The sequence below is a fragment of the Pelophylax lessonae genome (genome assembly GCF_965119305.1).
Source record: "Pelophylax lessonae genome assembly, chromosome: 2".
NCBI classification, from domain to species: domain Eukaryota; kingdom Metazoa; phylum Chordata; class Amphibia; order Anura; family Ranidae; genus Pelophylax; species Pelophylax lessonae.
Window position 1 is genome coordinate 364,708,891 of NC_138769.1, and position 17,958 is coordinate 364,726,848.

The 17,958-nt window shown below is 41.0% G+C and overlaps 1 protein-coding gene across 5 annotated transcripts in view; it reads left to right on the plus strand.

The window, feature by feature from the left end:
* KCNQ4 (potassium voltage-gated channel subfamily Q member 4) overlaps positions 1-17,958 on the plus strand; it is a 332,459-nt gene that overhangs the window by 294,481 nt on the left and 20,020 nt on the right. For 2 of the 5 annotated variants that reach the window (XM_082246978.1, XM_082246979.1), the window contains exons 8-10: positions 2,651-2,739; positions 12,190-12,330; positions 16,490-16,707. In XM_082246978.1, the coding sequence (XP_082103104.1) occupies positions 2,651-2,739; positions 12,190-12,330; positions 16,490-16,707 (448 nt within the window). Of the gene's footprint in view, positions 1-2,650; positions 2,740-12,189; positions 12,331-14,947; positions 14,993-16,489; positions 16,708-17,958 lie in introns of all 5 variants that reach the window. The other 3 variants (XM_082246980.1, XM_082246981.1, XM_082246982.1) reach the window with 2 other exon arrangements.

Consider the following 17,958-nt stretch of genomic DNA (forward strand, 5'->3'; position numbering starts at 1 on the left):
CCCCTCAGGCAAGCCACCTGGGACATTCGATTCCTCTGACAGGAGGAGAGACAGCCATACTCTCCCTCCCAGGACTCTGCTTCCCGCCGAAGATGCTGTATCACGGGCTCCCCTCAGACTTCAGCCTTTCTGGGGTAGATACAGGCCTGGGTGAGCCATTGGCTGGGTTTCCTCCACTGCCCAATGAGAACCCTCTTATTGAGTACAGTAAGGAGACTCCCCAGTCTCAACAGCAACACCTGGGAGCCATGACAGCCCAGCTGAAAATCATGGCCCTGCTGTTAAGCAGACAAGGCCCGCTATACTTTACCTAGCACCTACTTTGTAGGGTGCTACATCAATGTACATATTTACACATTTATTTTTAGACATTTTGTTTACATTTTACATTTTCTTGCCTTGCAAGATTGTTCCTGCCCTGGATAAAAAGCATAGGCAAGAACAATGATACAAACTGGGTAGTACCTTTTTAAAAAAAAGGACCAAACAGATGGTCTTTTGATGGTATTTATAGTCCAAGGCTGAAGTTGGTTTGATACATGCCTGTTGTATATTATTGCTTCTGAGTACTCATTTGTCTTTTGGAATTTAATAAATTATATGATGGTACTGCACGAGGAGCTGCATCCCCTTGTGTGTATTTTTCCATAATACCAAAGGCTACGCACCCTTCAACGATGCAGGGGGAAGGGCATGTAGCAGAAAATTGATGGGAGAAATGATACAGCCAGCGGGGAAGAGCAGGCAACAGCAAAAAGATAAGCATGGAATCCTATGGCCATAGGCTGCCTAACCTTCCACAAATCTTCTGTTCTGGGGATAAAACAATTTAGAGAGGCAGTTTGGATTGTGACATTACCTATCATAGGCTGGAGGTTGTGTTCTGTTTGTAGTTTGTATATACAAATACGTATATCACACATTTTATTATTTCCATTTTTCCAATTCTTTATATATTTTCTCAAAATGTTATTATTTTCTTTGTAAGTCTGTCCCTGCCCTGGTGAAGCAAACATGGGTAGAACAGCAATGCAAAGTGGGTATCTTTAAAAAAAAAAAGAAGTCACAGGCCTTTAAACCACCTTGACCTGATGCAAAATTTAAAAATGAATCCTTGCAAGATAAGGCTGCCAGCTCAGGTACTGCCAGAGGTGATGACTTCAAGTAATAGTTTAAAAAAAGGACATTTCTGAGGGGCAGAAAGAACCAGATTAGGTCTTCTTAATCATGGAGTGAGAAGCCAATGGTCAAAGAATCGAAAGGGCAGAAACATGTATGTATATATATTTTTTTATTTGTAAGGCTGTTCCTGCCCTGGTCAAGAAAGCATGGGGTGGACAGCAAGGCTGTAACTAAAACACGCACAAGTGATTATATTTGTGAACTAGGATGTACCACTGGCTGAAGGTGGTTCATAATGCACTTTGAGGTTAAGCCTGCTCTTCAAGAAATGGAACAAGTGGCGCAAGCTGTTAGCACTACATAAAAACGGTAGTCCATATAATAGCACATCAAGGCTATGATAAAGTCTTAAGGTGAGATGAGGAAATAGTCTGAATGCTCAGGGCCAGCCTGTTGGGGAACAGAAGCGATCTCCAAACATGCAACAAACAAAAGAGAAAACAGGCGCCTCTGAGTTAAGACTGCGATTTAATATGGCAGCGTGCGCTGGTTTCCCACCACAGTGCGCATGCCCGGAAACGCGTCAGTCATTACGCCGGAAGATCCTGTGGACGAGCATCACGGCCACCGTGCGGCCCAAGCCTCCATCTCACTGCGGTTTCACCCTGCTGTCCAAGCCTCCATCTCACTGCTGTGACACCCTCCACTTCCTGCTGGACAGGAAGAGGAAGAGAGGAGATGATTACAGACCCACAGTGATGACTCCAAGCCCCAGCCTCCACACGGACACTGGAAGGACCCATCTTGTCTGCTTATACTTACCTTGATGTAAGTTTTTATTACTTGTTTGCCATATTAAATAACAGTCTTAACTCAGAGGCGCCTATTTTCTCTTTTGTAAGCCTGCTCTTCAGCATGTGCCATGTCAGTCAGGGCATAATCTCTTAAACGGAGTGTCAACAACAACTGTCTGATTTGTTTTAATCACCCATAGCTAAAGGTTATCTAAAAGAAATGGCCAGCAACGGGGCACTTTGAATCAGGGACTACCTGGAAATACTGATTCTGATCTGATGACTACTGAATAGCTGAAGCTTCAAAAATGCTTCTAGACTAAAATAGATCCAGAAGCAGAAAAAATCAGATCTAGAAGCAGAAGAAAAGTCTCAAAAACTACTGGTAGGGGCATTTTGTTTAAGCTAGTGTGCATGGAGCCTTTCTGTTACTTCTGGATCATTACAAAGTGTTTCTTCACCAGTAGCATTTTCATGTAAGGAAGTGTTTGAAAACCACTGCCTCACAAAAATATTCAATCCCTTTATTGTAAAACATTAACATGCTGTACATTCATAAGATGATCTCTTGCAAGAATATTCAAAGATATTAAAAAAATACTGTTCATTCTCTTTAAGGGTAGTAATGCATTTGTTTTTGTAAAGAATTGTTAAGTTTGATTTATACCCATTATTTGTATTATATAACAAAGTAGTGTAATGACTGACTGAAAGAGTTGTTCCCTATTTTTAAGGCTGCCTGGCGTCTCTATTCTACAGATGTGAGTCGGTCCTACCTCACAGCCACATGGTATTACTATGACAGTATCCTGCCTTCATTCAGGTGAGTGCTGCCACCAAGGTGGGCCCATCATATGATGTGACTAATGAAAGTCGTATGTACTTAGCCTAGCCAGGGAAATAAGAGGAGTCCAGCAATAACATCAGAACTTTTCTACAACACATGACATGTTCCCAGCTTAAAAAGGATGTTTTACAGGAAGATAATCCCATCCTTCCGCTTACATAACTTAGAATTGCAGGGACATCCCTAAACTGTTTACAGGACACTGTCAACACTATAGAGATGTAGGAAACTTATAAAAAACAACTGCTTCCAGTAAGGAAATAAATACAAATGGGACAAGGTAAAGCTGATGTCATAGACATTGCAGTAGACTGGTATTGTTTATGTATTCTCAGCGAGCACCATGCTACCAAGACAATAATATGTTGGTGTGTTGATTTACATTGCAAGATAAAGCAATGGTCTGTTTCTGCAAAAGTAGGCCCCTTTCACACTTATGCGACGCGATTGTACCGTGATTTTTCAGCGCGACTTTGCCGCGATTTTGAAAGCAATGGCTCAAAACGCAATCAAATCGTGGCAAAGTAGTGCAGGAACTACTTTGAAGTCGGTGCGACTTCAAAATGCACTGATATGAATGGGGCTCATTGAAAATAATGGAAAACGACTTGTCATGCGATTTTGCGGTTTCACTAGTGTGAAAGGGGCCTAACATAGATTTCAGTTGGCTACAGATAGATATCTCCCTAAGGGTTGGTGTCAATGGGCTTTGGTCTGGTGTCCATTGTGTCATCTATTTGACATCAGTTTGACACTCTTCTTGGATCATTATGAATTTATTGACAGGTGCATTTGACCTCCTTCTGACCAGCATTAGACCCGATTTAAAGAAGAAATCTTATTACAATTTTTAAATTGTATTTATTCCCTCATGCATATAGTACTTGGTCCCATTCAAATATGTCTCTCAGTTGCTAAACAGCATGGTTAGACATATTCCCCCTTGCAACACAGGGAAGACCAGTGCTGCCATTCACAAAGATCACACAGCCTGTAGTGCTGCGTTTCTATCTGTGGCTGCTTTTACACACACACACACACACACACACACACACAATGGATCAAACAGCGGCCAATAGGTCAAACATGGTTGCAGCGATGTTTCAGTTTTATGAATGAGTGATCAGCTCTGTGGGGCAGTGTCATACATAGCACCAGTTCCAACATGACTCTTCGTTTATTCATAAAGGGGCTGTGCATGTGTCAAAACAGCCACAGACAGACACACAGAACCGCAAATCTGGGTGATCTTTTGCTATTATAACCAAACAGGGCTTATAGTTCATTCATAAAAGTGACAGATCACTCAGCTTAGAGAGAAGACAGGGGTTCTGTGCTGGGTATACCACCCCCCACAAGATCTCCCATAACCTGGGCTTTCAAAGGAGATAGAGGTTTGCTTAGCGGACAACGGGGCCACCATCAGAACAGAACAAAGTGCTACATACAATAAATAAAATTAAAACAATTTTCATGAGAATTCTTTTTAAAGCAGGTTTTTCATTACCATAAACTTGAATGAGAATGAAAAATACATTTGAAGTGAATAAAAGCTTGCATACACAGGGCCTTGGATAGCTGAGAGGGAAAATTTCTGACCCTTCTAGTATGTGTTGCATTAATTCGTTTGCCATTTCTAAGTATGTAATATTTTAAGCAGTAAAATACTAAAAGGAGAATTGGTAGAAGGCTACATACCATAACACAGTATAAACACATGTACTGTACCTACAATTTATTATGCCGCTAATAGAAGACAGAAGTCAATACTCAAATAAATATGCTGCCAGTTTTTTTTACTTAATTCCCCACAATTCAAATCAGTTACAGTAGGGAACATAATTATTTGATCCCCTGCAGATTTTGTAAGTTTGCCTAATTACAAAGAATTGAAGGGTCTATAATTTATCATAGGTATATAGTTTAACCACTTAAGCCCCGGAAGATTTTACCCCCTTCCTGACCAGGGGGTATTTTGCGATTCGGCACTGCGTGACTTTAATGGACAATTGCACGGTCGTGCGACGCTGTACCTAAACGAATTTGACGTCCTTTTTTTCCCACAAACAGAGCTTCTTTTGGTGGTATTTGATCACCTGTGCGATTTTTTGATCACGCGCTATAAACAAAAAAAGAGCGTCAATTTTGCAAAAATAACAATATTTTTCACATTTTTTTATATGAAATTCCCCCAAAAAAAAAAGTAAAAATCAAAATTTTTTAAAATTTTCGGCCAATTTGTTTTATGCTACATATGTTTGGTAAAAAAAATCGCAAAAAGCGTATTTTGATTGGTTTGCGAAAAAGTTATCGCGTTTACTAACAAAGGGAAAGATTTTTGTCATTTTTGTTGTTTTTTTTTTTTAACGCGTAATGGCGGCGATCTGCGATTTTTTTTTGCGGTACTGCGACATTGGGGCGGACAGATCGGACCCTTGACTGACATTTGTGACACTTTTGGGGTTACCAGTGACATTTCTACAGTAATCAGTGCTATACATATGCACTGTTACTGTAAAAATACACTGGTTGTGAAGGGGTTAACTTTATTTGGAAGGGAGGGGCTGTGTGTATCCCTAGGGGCGTGCTTTCTACTGTGATTGGCTGTGGCTTGAGCTGTAAGGACACTGATCAACGGATCTACATACTAGATCCGTTTTATCAGTGTCTTTACAGCGAGGAGAATGACAGGCAGCTTGTTTACACAAGCTGCCTGACATTCTCCCTCTCCCCCGCCGATCGCCGAGTGACCGGCGGACATCGGGTCCGCTGGTCACACGCTCGGGGGGTTCCGTGACCACGCGGGAGCGGGAGCGCGCCTCCGGGGGCGCGCGCTCGCTCCCTAGACCCTCACAAGCTAGTGACGTAGCCCTACGTCACTTTGCCTGTGAGGGGCTGACTGCCGACGTAGATCGGCGTTAGGCAGTCGGCAAGTGGTTAAACGATAGAGACAGCATATCAACCAAAAATCCAGAAAAAAAAAAAACCCCACAAAAAACAAATGCTATAAATTAAGGTACAGTTCAGCGAGTAAAATAAGTATTTTTTGTTACCCAAGCAAAACATGACTTAGTACTTGTTTGAGAAAACCTTGTTGGCAAGCACAAAGATAAGACATTTCTTGTAGTTGGTGACCAGGTTTGCACACATCTCAGGAGGGATTTCAGTCCACTCTTCTTTACAGATCTTCTCTAAATCCTTAAGGTTTCTTGGCTGTCTCTTGGCTACTCCAAGTTTCAGCTTCCTTCATAACTTTTCTATGCGATTAAGGTCTGTAGACTGACTTGTCCACATGACCTTAATGTGCTTCTTCTTTAGCTACTCCTTTGTTGCCTTGGCGGTATGTTTTGGGTCGTTGTCATGCTGGAACACTCATCTACAACCAATTTTCCAGTGTTCTCATCCATGATTTCACAATACATGGCCCCTTCCATTGGCCTTTAATATGGCAAGGTCAGTCAGTCCCAAAGCATCATGTTTCCACCTGTGCTTGACTGTAGGGATGGTATTCTTAGGGTCAAAGTCAGCATTTTTCTTCCTCCAAACAAGGCGAGTCGAGTTAATGCCAAAGAGCTACATTTTGGTCTCATCTGACCACAGCACTTTCTCCCAATCCTTATCTGAATCATTTAGATGTTCTTGAGGAGGGGGACTCATCATGATTGGAGGAAGAAAAATGCTGGCTATGACCCTAAGAACACCATCCCCACAGTCAAGCAAAGAGGTAGAAACATGATTGTTTGGGGCTGTTTCTCCACTAAAGGTACAGACTGACTTTGGGGCATTGGGAGGCCATGTATTGTAAAATCTTGGGTGAGAACCTTCTTCCCTCAGCCAGAACACTGAAGATGGGTCATGGATGAATCATACAGCATGACAGTGATCCAAAACATACCACCAAGGCAACAAAGAAGTGGCTCAAGAAGAAACCCATTAAGGTCATGGAGTGGCCTAGCCAGTCTCCAGACATTAATCCTATAGAACATTTTTGGAGGGAGCTGAAACCTTGAGCTGCCAAGCAACAGCCAAGAAACCTTAAGGATTTAAAGAAGATCTGTGACAAAGAGTGGACCAAAATCTGTCCTGAAATGTGTGCAAACTTGGTCACTAACTACAAGAAACATCTTGCCTCTGGTCTTGCCAACAAGGGTTTCTCCACCAAGTAGTAAGTCATGTTTTGCTTGGGGATCAAACACTTATTTTACTCACTGAACTGCAACTTAATTTATAACATTTGATTTATATGTTTTTTGGGGGGAATTTGGGTTTATATTCTGTCTCCATCATTTAAAATACACCTATGATAAAAATTAAAAATTATAGGCCGTTCAATTCTTTGTAAGTGGGCAAAATTACAAAATCAGCAGAGGATCAAATAATTATTTTCCCCACTGTAGGTGTAATCTTTTAAATTATGTCCAGCACTTTAGCTACGGGGTAAGTTAGGAAGGACTCCTCTTTTCAACAGCTATTAAAGAGACACTGTTCTTTTGCACATTTAGTGCTCAAAGACCTCTCCAGCAATTTCCTGCCACATCTTCCTCTGCTTCCAACAGCACAAATTAGGTGCTTTCAGGTATGGGAAAGCATGTGACCACCTCCCATGTGACAGTGCTTTGATCCAGCAGCCAATTACTAGGTCCAAAGCACTGCTACAATGCAAAGTGGGTAATGTCACTGCTCCTCCTAGGCACCAACATCATCCAACATGGGGCACATTAGTGCCTTTTTAGACAGAGGAAGGGGACTGGGGAACACTGGAAAGGTAAGTACCAGTGGGCTGATTTGGTGTCCTTTCATAGACGCTGTCATTTTTCCTCGAATGGGCTAGACTAGGTATATACACTTTCTAAAGGCATGGTCGTAAGATTCTTGTTCCTCCTAACATTGAGGCAAATATTGTATCAGTGAGCTCTACTCTAAATAGAGGTTGTCACTTTAGATTCTTGATATTGAAGGATGTAATCTGTGCATTTACAACTTTGCAGGTTGTTTAGTAAGATTGATTATGTTTAACGTTCAAGCTCTTTTTAACTATATTGCATTTAATTCTACCAATAATACTTCAGTTTCAAGTTTTCTTTCTTCAGGAAGTAGAAGATTTACAGTAATCTCTTATGTATTTATATCATAGGTATATTGTTTATATGTATGTTTGATATACTGTACAGCTTTATATAATAATGTAACCTTTTTTTGAACATTTAAGTTCAATGTTTTAGCTGGTCTCATTGCATAAACATAGTTTCACTTGAAACGCAAAGCCTAACTGAAGCCACAAAAATACATATGCAGTCAGACATTGTACTAACAAGTTCCATTTCCATAGTCGGACTTGCACTTTCCTGCTACACCCATTGTGCAGTGTCTAAATATGACTGTACAGTCCAGTGTGAAGAATCTTGTGATGAGGGGTATTACTGTTACTAGCCGGTGTGGTGATGGTATTTTAAAGCATTTCCAGACAAAAATGTATCACAAAAACTAAGATACAGAGTAAAGAAATTATGTGTGACTTCATTTGGGCTTTAATATGATAATGTGTATGGAAGGTTAGATTTCTGTGATTGTAACCTACTAATGCTGACCCTACAATGTGCTTGCACATTGCTTAAACATATTGGGCCGCTTTGCAAATAACTAGGTATACCTGTTTTTGATGGCTCACTAGTACATATTCACTGGCTTGCTTTCTGGGACAGTAATGTTAATATTACCATTACCAATACTGATAGAAATCGATGGAGTTTTGGACCCCCGAACTTTACATTTTTTTTTTTTTTTTTTTACATTTTCTGCACTCTAGCCAAAAAACATGGCCATTCTGAGTCAAAGTGTAAACTGTACATAACCTTTCCAAAACGTGGGTTTTGTTTAATAATGCACTTGATTTCTGTGCCAGAAGGACAACGCTGGTAAATTTCGGCACAAAACACTACTCTAAGTCTACATTTTCCTAGGCGATTAGAGGCATACAGCAGATTTATGCGGCAAAGAATTATTGAATTCTCATTGCTGCAATAATATGACAGCCATTACATGTGCCTGTGTATGTGAACAGCTGCGACCGGAAAGACTGCACAAAGCAAAGTCAGGTTGACATGAGCCATGGAGGTTTGTATCCACACATCCATTGGTCACCTGCAGTTAGTAATGGAAGAATGACCCTTGACACAGAAAGATTGTGCCCAGGGTCACACATTTCTCCCTAAATGGATATATGCAGCTGTTTGCATACACCTGTGATCCTAACTGCTAGAATCCACTGATTCATACTGCAGGAATCTGATATATGCCCCTAATCACCTGTGTAAATGTAGCCTAACTCTCACGAAAACCCTTTCTGTAAGGTTACCACTAATTTTAGTGCTAACCCTTACTGTAATCCTACAACAAACCCTCCGTGTAAGTCTACCCCTAACTTCCACACTATCCCAGCCTGTCACCCTCTCACTAACCTTCTCTGTAAACCTACCACTAAAATCCACACTATTTTTGCCTGTAACCCTACCAATAATCTTTAAAATAACCTTCCCCGTAAACCTACTCTCACACTTAATCCTCATCCACACCACTCGTTTTTTTTTTTTCATCAACCCAGTGGGTTGAATGAAACAGAGCTGACAGCTCAGGTCAGAGCCGCTGTACTAACAATCAACTGTTAGTACAGTGATCTCCCCTGTTGAGCTATTGTGTTCTGACAGGGGGGGTGGCCCCCCGCCAGAACACACTGGTCAATGCTTTTAGGCATTGGCTGAGAGAGCTGATCGGCAACCGGTTGGCAGACCTTTTGTGGTCATGATGAACCTTCGACAGAAGCTTCTGTCGGACAGGCTGCCCTACACATTGGTAGAATGTCAGCTGGTTTCTACTGAACTGGCCAATGCCGACTGACATTCAGCTTGTGAACTAGGCTTAACCCTCCATGCAGTGGTGTATTTCGGTTTAGTGCTGCCCTAGGCCTGACTAAACTTGCGCACCCCCTAATTTAAATATGACCCCTTACTGTAAAGGCCACACCCTTCCTGTTTATGACCCATTCTGTCATCTGTAACCCACAACCACAGTGTATCAGTGCCCATCAGCGTAGCCTCATCAGTTCCCATAAGTTCAGCCTCATCAGTGCAGCCTTATCTGTGCTGCCTCATTACTGCCCATCAATGCAACCTCATCAGTGCAGCATATGAGTTTTAGCCCCATCAGTGGCCACCAGTGCAGCCTATCAGTGCCCATTAGTGCAGCCTAAGATATTTGGACTTGTGTTTGCTGCCACTGATTGTAATTCTAGGGATATTTCACTTATTTGTATAATGACTAGGACGTCCATAGTCATTATACAAATAAGTGAAATAATCAGTGGCAGCAAAAAAAGTCCAAATATCTTATACGATAGGAGTAATCTTACTAACCCAGTGACATATTGCAATAGCACATATGAGGTAAGCAGGTCCAAAATATTATTGCCATCATATACAATTAAATGTCTTAATTGTATATGATGCAATTCAATATGCTCACTCAAGGACAAGGATGTTTAAAGAAATAGAAAATATATTATTGAAATGATGCCTGCCATACCTGGGGCGGAGGAGGGTAGGTGGAGCATTAGGCTGCAGTGCCAAACTTATTAGCATTGGGGGCCGTCGGACCAGTTGTATTAAGTGTGGTTGGCGGCCTGCGGTCTGTCCCAATGTCCTCACCCGCCTGTATTATCATACCGGCAGGTAGCAGTGTGACCGCTTTATGTGGGTGCCAGATTTGCCTCCAGGACCCTGCCCTCTGGCCCAATTCGCCCCATGAGACTGGCACTATACTAAAAGTGTAGTGCAAGCCGACGGGGACCCTTTTCCTGAGGGAGCCTGGAGAAGGCTGTTTTTGTTTCGTGCAGGGTACAGCTTTTTTGCTGCCCCCCTGCAAAATGCCGCCCTAGGCCTGGGCCTTGTCGGCCTAGGCCAAGATACAGCACTGCCTCCATGTAGTTCTACCACTAACACTGAAGTTTGTTCTCTCTGTAACCCTGCAACACTCACTGTAGCTCTACCACTAACCCTCCCTGTATCCTTAACACTAACAACCCATGTAGCCCTACCACTAACCTTGTATCTCACTTGAGATCAAGTAGCCAGCGATTGTTAAATAACAATGGGATCCCTAAAGAAGGCAGAAAAATACTCTTCTCTTTGTGCAGTATTGCTTCCAGGAGAGTGAGACAAATCTGACTTGCATTTAAGGTAGATTAATTGTCATTGCCATCAGCAAGGAATCAAAGCCTCACTCACCCAGCCAGTGATGGAATGATGCTGTATAAACAGGTAAGTATTATTTCTGCCCTTTTGAGTGATCCTGTTGAGTTGCTGCTACAGGATTGCAGGTTTGACATGTGCCTAACCCTTCCTAAAGTAAAAGCAACCCCCTACATCTACTGTGTCAGTATCATTTTCACTGAAGACTAACCCTTCTGTGCCAAAAGACACCAGCAATAGGACCTTGATATTGAAGTCCAAGGAAACGTGAGTACATACTACTAGGAGAGGGGGAGCTAAATGAATATTTTACTTTGCACTGCATTTGGAAAGTCCACTTTTAAAACGGGAACAACCATTCCTGAACAGGGGAGAGAGGCCCTCAACACCATCTATCTTCAACATACTGTATGATGCCATTTTACCATCCCTACACAGCAATTTGACAACAATTCACACCAACAGCCCTGTAATTCAAGGGATTACCATATATGCAGATTGTGATTATGTAAACAGAACAGGGTGGTTCTACAACTTTCACACCTCCCGTGTTCTTAGGTAATCAACATTTGCCTCAACACTTTCCATAGTGATTACATTAAGGTGACTTTGCTACCTATATAGATATAAATGCTAGGGTATGTTCCTGACACTCATTACAACAAAAAAAGTGGCTTGGAAAAGCTATGAAACATCTTCAGTTTTAGAGAACAAGTCCAGATGAATGTGACTAGCTATTACTAGCTATATTATGACCTGGATATGTGGGAACCTTCACAGATATGTTCACTTTAAAAAGAATGCAGTCATGCAAAATTCAGCAATTGACAATGGAAGTGGTATTTGTTCAACATTCATCTCCCTGTCAGAATACAATAGAACAGCAGGGGAGATCACTGTACTAACGTCAGATTGTTAGTACAGTGGCACCACCCTAAGCTGTCTTTTTTTGTTTTTTTTTGTTTAGCCTGCTGGGTTGAACAAAAAAAAAAAATTGCAGTGTGTACTAGGCTTAAGTAATTAGCAAGATAACAAAACTAGCTGCCATAGGATAGTATTTGCTCTGGGGTGTCAAGTTTTCTAGGCATAGAGGGAGATTTTTACAATAATGTCTCATCATTTGCTTCCATCTCCTGGTATTGCCATCGGAAATATAACTTGCTATTGTATATTCACCCTTCAGAGAGCTACTTCTTTTGTTTGATACCTGGCATCGAACCCGCAGCCGAAATGGAGGAGCTAGGCTTTGTCAGGGATCTCCTCGCTATCACCCAGTCTCCCCTGCTCTGAAATCTGCAGCACATCCTTTCTGTGCAGGGGAAAGGTATGGGTGTCCTGACAGTGTTAGAAGTGCCCAGTGTTTGTCCACGTGTTTCATGGCAGAGAGGCCTGCAAAGCAGCATAGCAATGCATATAGGGGCATGAGAAATAATTTGTGTATTTAAGAATTTCTCACATTGTTGTAAATTTTTAGGATTACATTTTTTGACGTGATTGTATCCATCAATTTCCTTTCTGAACTATTGCAGCCTCACTGTGTAATCTGTGTGTGTGTAAACAATCTGACATTGCAATCTGTAAGTTCAAGTGAGCTCATCAGTAATAACGCATTTTTTACTTCCTATTACTCACAGAACTACTTCAAGCTTCATTCACACACAAGTGGCCTTCCTTAACATGTAGAATCATACTAAGGGAAGCAGCCAACTGTTTTTTTTTCTGTTTCGGTTCATGTGCTTGTACATACTTACATGTTTACATGAGCTAACATAAGCCACTTGCGTTAATTTACATGTGTTTGCATCAGTTAGCATTTGCAGGAAAATAAATTAAAGAAAACATGTGCAACATTAACTGCACATGGAAGCATTAAGGTAAAAATCATAAAAACTGATACATTAGATACATGCTGATGGCTGTTTTGTTAACATCAGACACTTGTTGGCCAGTGCCCAGAACAGCAGGGTTAGAGAGGTTAGTACCAAGCCTAAAATTACATAAGGGGCAGAGATTCCACAAATAAAAAAACAAAGGATGATCCTTATTGCGGGGTTAATAAATGAATCTTGAGACAAAAGCAATGTATACAGGGCAAGTAGGGTTAATTGGATAACCCTTGCACCAAGGCATGTCATATTATACTCATGCCTACTACAGTTTTCTGGAGAAGTGATTTTGACAAAAATGCAAAACTAAATTGCCATTTGCAGGGCAGCCATCAGAAATTTTGGGGCCCCATACACAGCTTTTGGCCTGGGCCCCCCTGGACCTGACCACCTGGCCACTGAATGCCTGCGGGAGGGGGAGGAGAAGAAGCGAGCATTTAGCGGCTGCAGGAGGTAAATGGAGTGATTGGTTCTTCTATATGCTTCCCCCTCCGTCCCCCCATCCAGGTGTACAGGGGGCCACACGGGCCCCCTGGAGCATGGGGCCAGGTTGCACATGTGTCCCCCGTAGTTATACACCTGGATGGGATCAGTGGCAGTCTTGGTGGATGGGGTCAATGGTAGTGGTGGGTGGGGATGATGTCAGCCTGTGACAGCACCAGGCCCCGCTCTCAACTGTGCATGCAAGGAGAATTCCCACACACGCGCATCACCTAAACAAGAGCCTGCCACTGATATGGGCATAAATCCCAAACAGAGTGGCCATACATCAAAACTAGAAGAAGCGGCCCACCCCACACACACAGTGGGGGAACACCAGGGCCCTGCTCTCGGCCCCCTCGGGACACCTGGGCTCCCTAATGTGTATGGGCTGTTGCCCCCTGATGGCAGCCCTGGCTATTTGCAGGGGATGTTCTTACCATAATGCGAGCATTGACAGTCCAGTGCTATCCCTCATCACCCCATTTGCCGCCATCTTCTCCACCACTTCTAGCCCAACAATTTCCCTATTTCAGCCATTGGGTGGCCACTTATACAGTAAATGTCAGGAATGGCTCATTGCACTGCACTTCAGGCAGTATACCCCCAAAAGAAATTGTTAGTAAGAAAAGAAAAGAGTTTTTTTTAGAAGAGACTTACAAAGGCCCTAATTTTTTATTTTTGTTTATCTATTCTCTAAATAATATTACATTTATTTTCTCCATAAGTTTGGTATAGGATAACAGTAAATGTTTTATCTCAATATTTAAATTCACCTATGCTTTGAGATAAGAGGTCTCATACCTGTATATGATATATGATAGTCAGAATTGAGATTTCTAAATACATCAAGTGCAGAAGGCAAAGGATTTCCTTGAATGATCTCTTGTTTACACAGAACAGAATGTGAGAGCTCGCTGTAGTGCGGTACATCATATGAATGCTTTTGAAGCATTGGCCTGTGAAGTGCATTGCAGACATCTGAATGCAGGATTGCTGGCCCCTTTGACTATGAAGTGTCTTTATATTTTCTTTGTTTTGTGGCTGTCAGTGTATTGTTTGTGACTGTCACCTACTCTTTCTTTTCTTAACTCTGTCACTAAATTCACTTTACAATCCCTGCTTTCTCTCATACCTAATTTTTTTGGTCTAGCATAGTCAATTCTAACATCCCTGAGACAGAATGGTGGATTACAATGACCAAATATAGGGAAATATTACCTCTAGGGTTTTGTTTCATGACAGATTTCTGTCTTGCTTGAGCAGGCTTTTGTTTTGGCTCCACACTGTATAGGGAGATTATAAGTACAGGAATGTGCCAACAAGTGTCTTTTTAATTCAATTTTCAATTCATGCAGGACTTGACGTTTTATAGATGCATACAGTATGTCTTCTTTTATCAAGTGTTCAAATGAGTGCTAGTCAACATGTTCATAAGAATCTTCTACATCCTGAGACAACCTTGCTGTTGTGTAATATAATAACAATATATACATTTCAAATTCACATTTCCAGCAAATGCCTTCCTTTAGCAAATGGGACTCTTTGTAATAGTAATCACTGACCTTTTTACAGTAATAAGCGGAGTTTCTTTCGTCTGTACGCTGGTTGGAAGCCCAGGTATTTATCTATTGGAATGAGATGATGATGTGCATGTGCGTGTCTGAATTGGCCACATAAAGTCCAGCCTAAAGTAGAAATTCTATTTACAGGAAGGTCCGAGAATTGTGCTTCCTATCTGCAAAACTGGCTAAAACTTCCAGAGGGTTTCTATGTATTGGGATACAGGAAAAGAGGGAGCAAACTCTTACAAATTAAAGCTTCATAAACTATAAACAAAGATTCTGGCCATTTATCAGGTCTATATTCAAGTTTCCAGTTGCAGTTGTTTATCCAGAGCTTTCCCTCATCCATTGTGTCATAATATATAGACATCTTTCATGGTAATTATGCTGTAATGTATTGATTTATGACTATTTCCCCAACACTTTAAGTTCTTAATTTAATCCATCAAGTACCAGCAGTTATAATGTATCATAAAAAAATGCATTTTTACATTTTTCAATTTTGCTGGCAAGCATTGGTTAAATTAGTGGCAATATTTCTTAAACCCTTTCATTGCTATGAAGGTCTCCAGCTGTTGTGGCACTCATAGCTGACAAGGACTTAAGAGTATCCTTAAGATGTGTTTGCATGCAGATGGTTTCCTGGGATCGCAGTAGAGGAATGAGGTGTGAAGCATCGCAGTAGAGGAATGAGGATTGTAGAATCGCCTGCCTTGGCAGCATGCAGTACTGAAGTATATTATAACACACTACAAGAAGCTATCTCCAGGTGAAGCAAGTGCCATACATAAGGTGCTTTACAGATCTGTCTTGTGGTCTTGGGATTTTGTATGAAATGGAATGTGAAAGGTCATGTTTTGAAAGAGAGGCTGTTTGTTGCCTTGGAATTTAAACTAGATTTGTTCCTCCGAGAATGGCTTGTTAGATAACTCCAGACATGAGTACTCAACATGGTGAAAGAGTTGCTTTTTAGGATAAAAATCTTTTTCAGGGTCCTTTTTGAAATCTATAATGTATGGATATTCTAGCATTAGATATCCATGTTTTTACACTGTTCTTTATTTAAAAATATAGCAGAATCAAAGCTACAGCTTTAGCAAACATTGTACAATTTTATGCTCTAATCTTGGACCTCTATCAGACCATATTTTCACCATAATGAGAATCCAGTCTGGTTTGTTGTCATCTGGTTCAGAAAATGCATGGATTTCTGAAAGATCACAATAATACATTTTAAAGGGGTAAACTTTATTGGCAAGTCCCACAGGCATCAATCATTATGTTTGTAGAAGAAGCAGCAACTTTTAACTTCTACCAGTATCTTTTCAAAGTATTCCTTTTTAGAGGTAGCATAAAGATTAGGTACATATGCTTAAGAGAAAGGAGAATACCTTTTTTTCTCTATCGCTGTCCTGTCCCCTCACAATTCTTTTATTTCATTCCTTTTCACTACCCTTAATATGTTTCTACCTCCTCTCTCCTATAACCCAGTTATTTGCTTGTCTTTGTAAAATCTGAAAACTGTTTGTATTCTGTTTTCCAAAATCCCTAGCACTAAGGTAGGACTGAAAGATCGAATGCGGGGTACAGGTGCTCCAAAGCAGAGTGCACGCAGCAAACAGTATCTGGCTCCTCCAGAACGAACTTCTCCTGGACTAGACCTCCCTGCAGAATCACATAGTCCTACAAAGGTGCAGAAGAGTTGGAGCTTTAATGACCGTACTCGGTTTCGGGCTTCTTTAAGGCTTAAACCAAAACCACAGACAGATGGTGAGTAAACCATTATGCTGATTGAAGAACTATTGTTCTAGAAATAAATAGAAATTGTGAAAGGAATAATCTAATGGTTAACACAACCAACAAGGTTTAATCAAATGTTAAAGGTTAGAATCATCCAAATTTAATAATCAAATGTTGTGAGGTCTGAATCACCAGTTGCGCCTGATGTCTAAGTGGGGGTTCATCTCTCTAGAACTCCAAAATCAGATCTCTGCTGCAGTAATTTTAGAGCCAAACAAAAGAATCACTGTCCTCTGGCTGTATTCTCTATGCTGTAAAATAAAGATAGAAAGCAGTTGTAAACGAAAAGCATCCTCTTTTGCAAAATTACTGTGAAAAGAACTGGAAACTTAGCCACTGGTATTTAAAGAAGATATACCAGTAAGAATCTGTTAGTCCAATCCATTGAACCACAAGAATAACATAAGATTGTAAAAACGAATGTAATATCATCATGGGATATAGTGGATCCTTCATGTAACCAGTAGGGGTGTTGAACTCTTGCCAAGGTGCATCTTAAGTGCGTCAGATTTTCACCAGAGCTGCTGCTGTTACAGATGTTGTGCTGCCAACACACTGAAATGCAACACATGGGAAAGCTCAGATGATGACAGCTGACTAGCTAAAATACCAAGTGTGGTACTAAAGTGCAGAGCATGGTCCTTCAGACAGATGGCCAAGGCAGGAGGTAGACAAAACCCGGTCCAAGTTAAATCCATTCCAGAAAGTTGTTAAAGATAGTAGCCAAGCAGGTATCAGATAAATTGATCTTTTGATCGTGTGCAGGTCGAAGAATGTCCAGCAGAGGTGAGTAATAGTATGCAGATTCAGCAAATTTAAACCTTACCATGCCCGTGATCTGAAAACACAGTACAGGTGCCGACAGATCAAGGCACCATTGTTATTTAAAAAAAATATATATATCAAATTAATGGCTGCAAAAGAAAATATCAAAATTATTATTATTTATTTATTTATTTTTTTTCTAAATGGAACCAATTTGCATTTCAGTAATGTAATAATATATACAAATAACTGACAAGGAAGGTGAATATTGTTAGTTAAGGTCAGACTGAGAAATAACTGTACTATGGACACACTGCAATTTCCACATTGTCTTTTGCCACATCCCCCATGCCTCTCGCATGTGAGTTTTGTTTTATTACTAATCTAGATTATTTATGTCTGTCACAACCACATAAGACACCAGAAGTGCAGAAGATCCCAATGTCTTTAAGCATT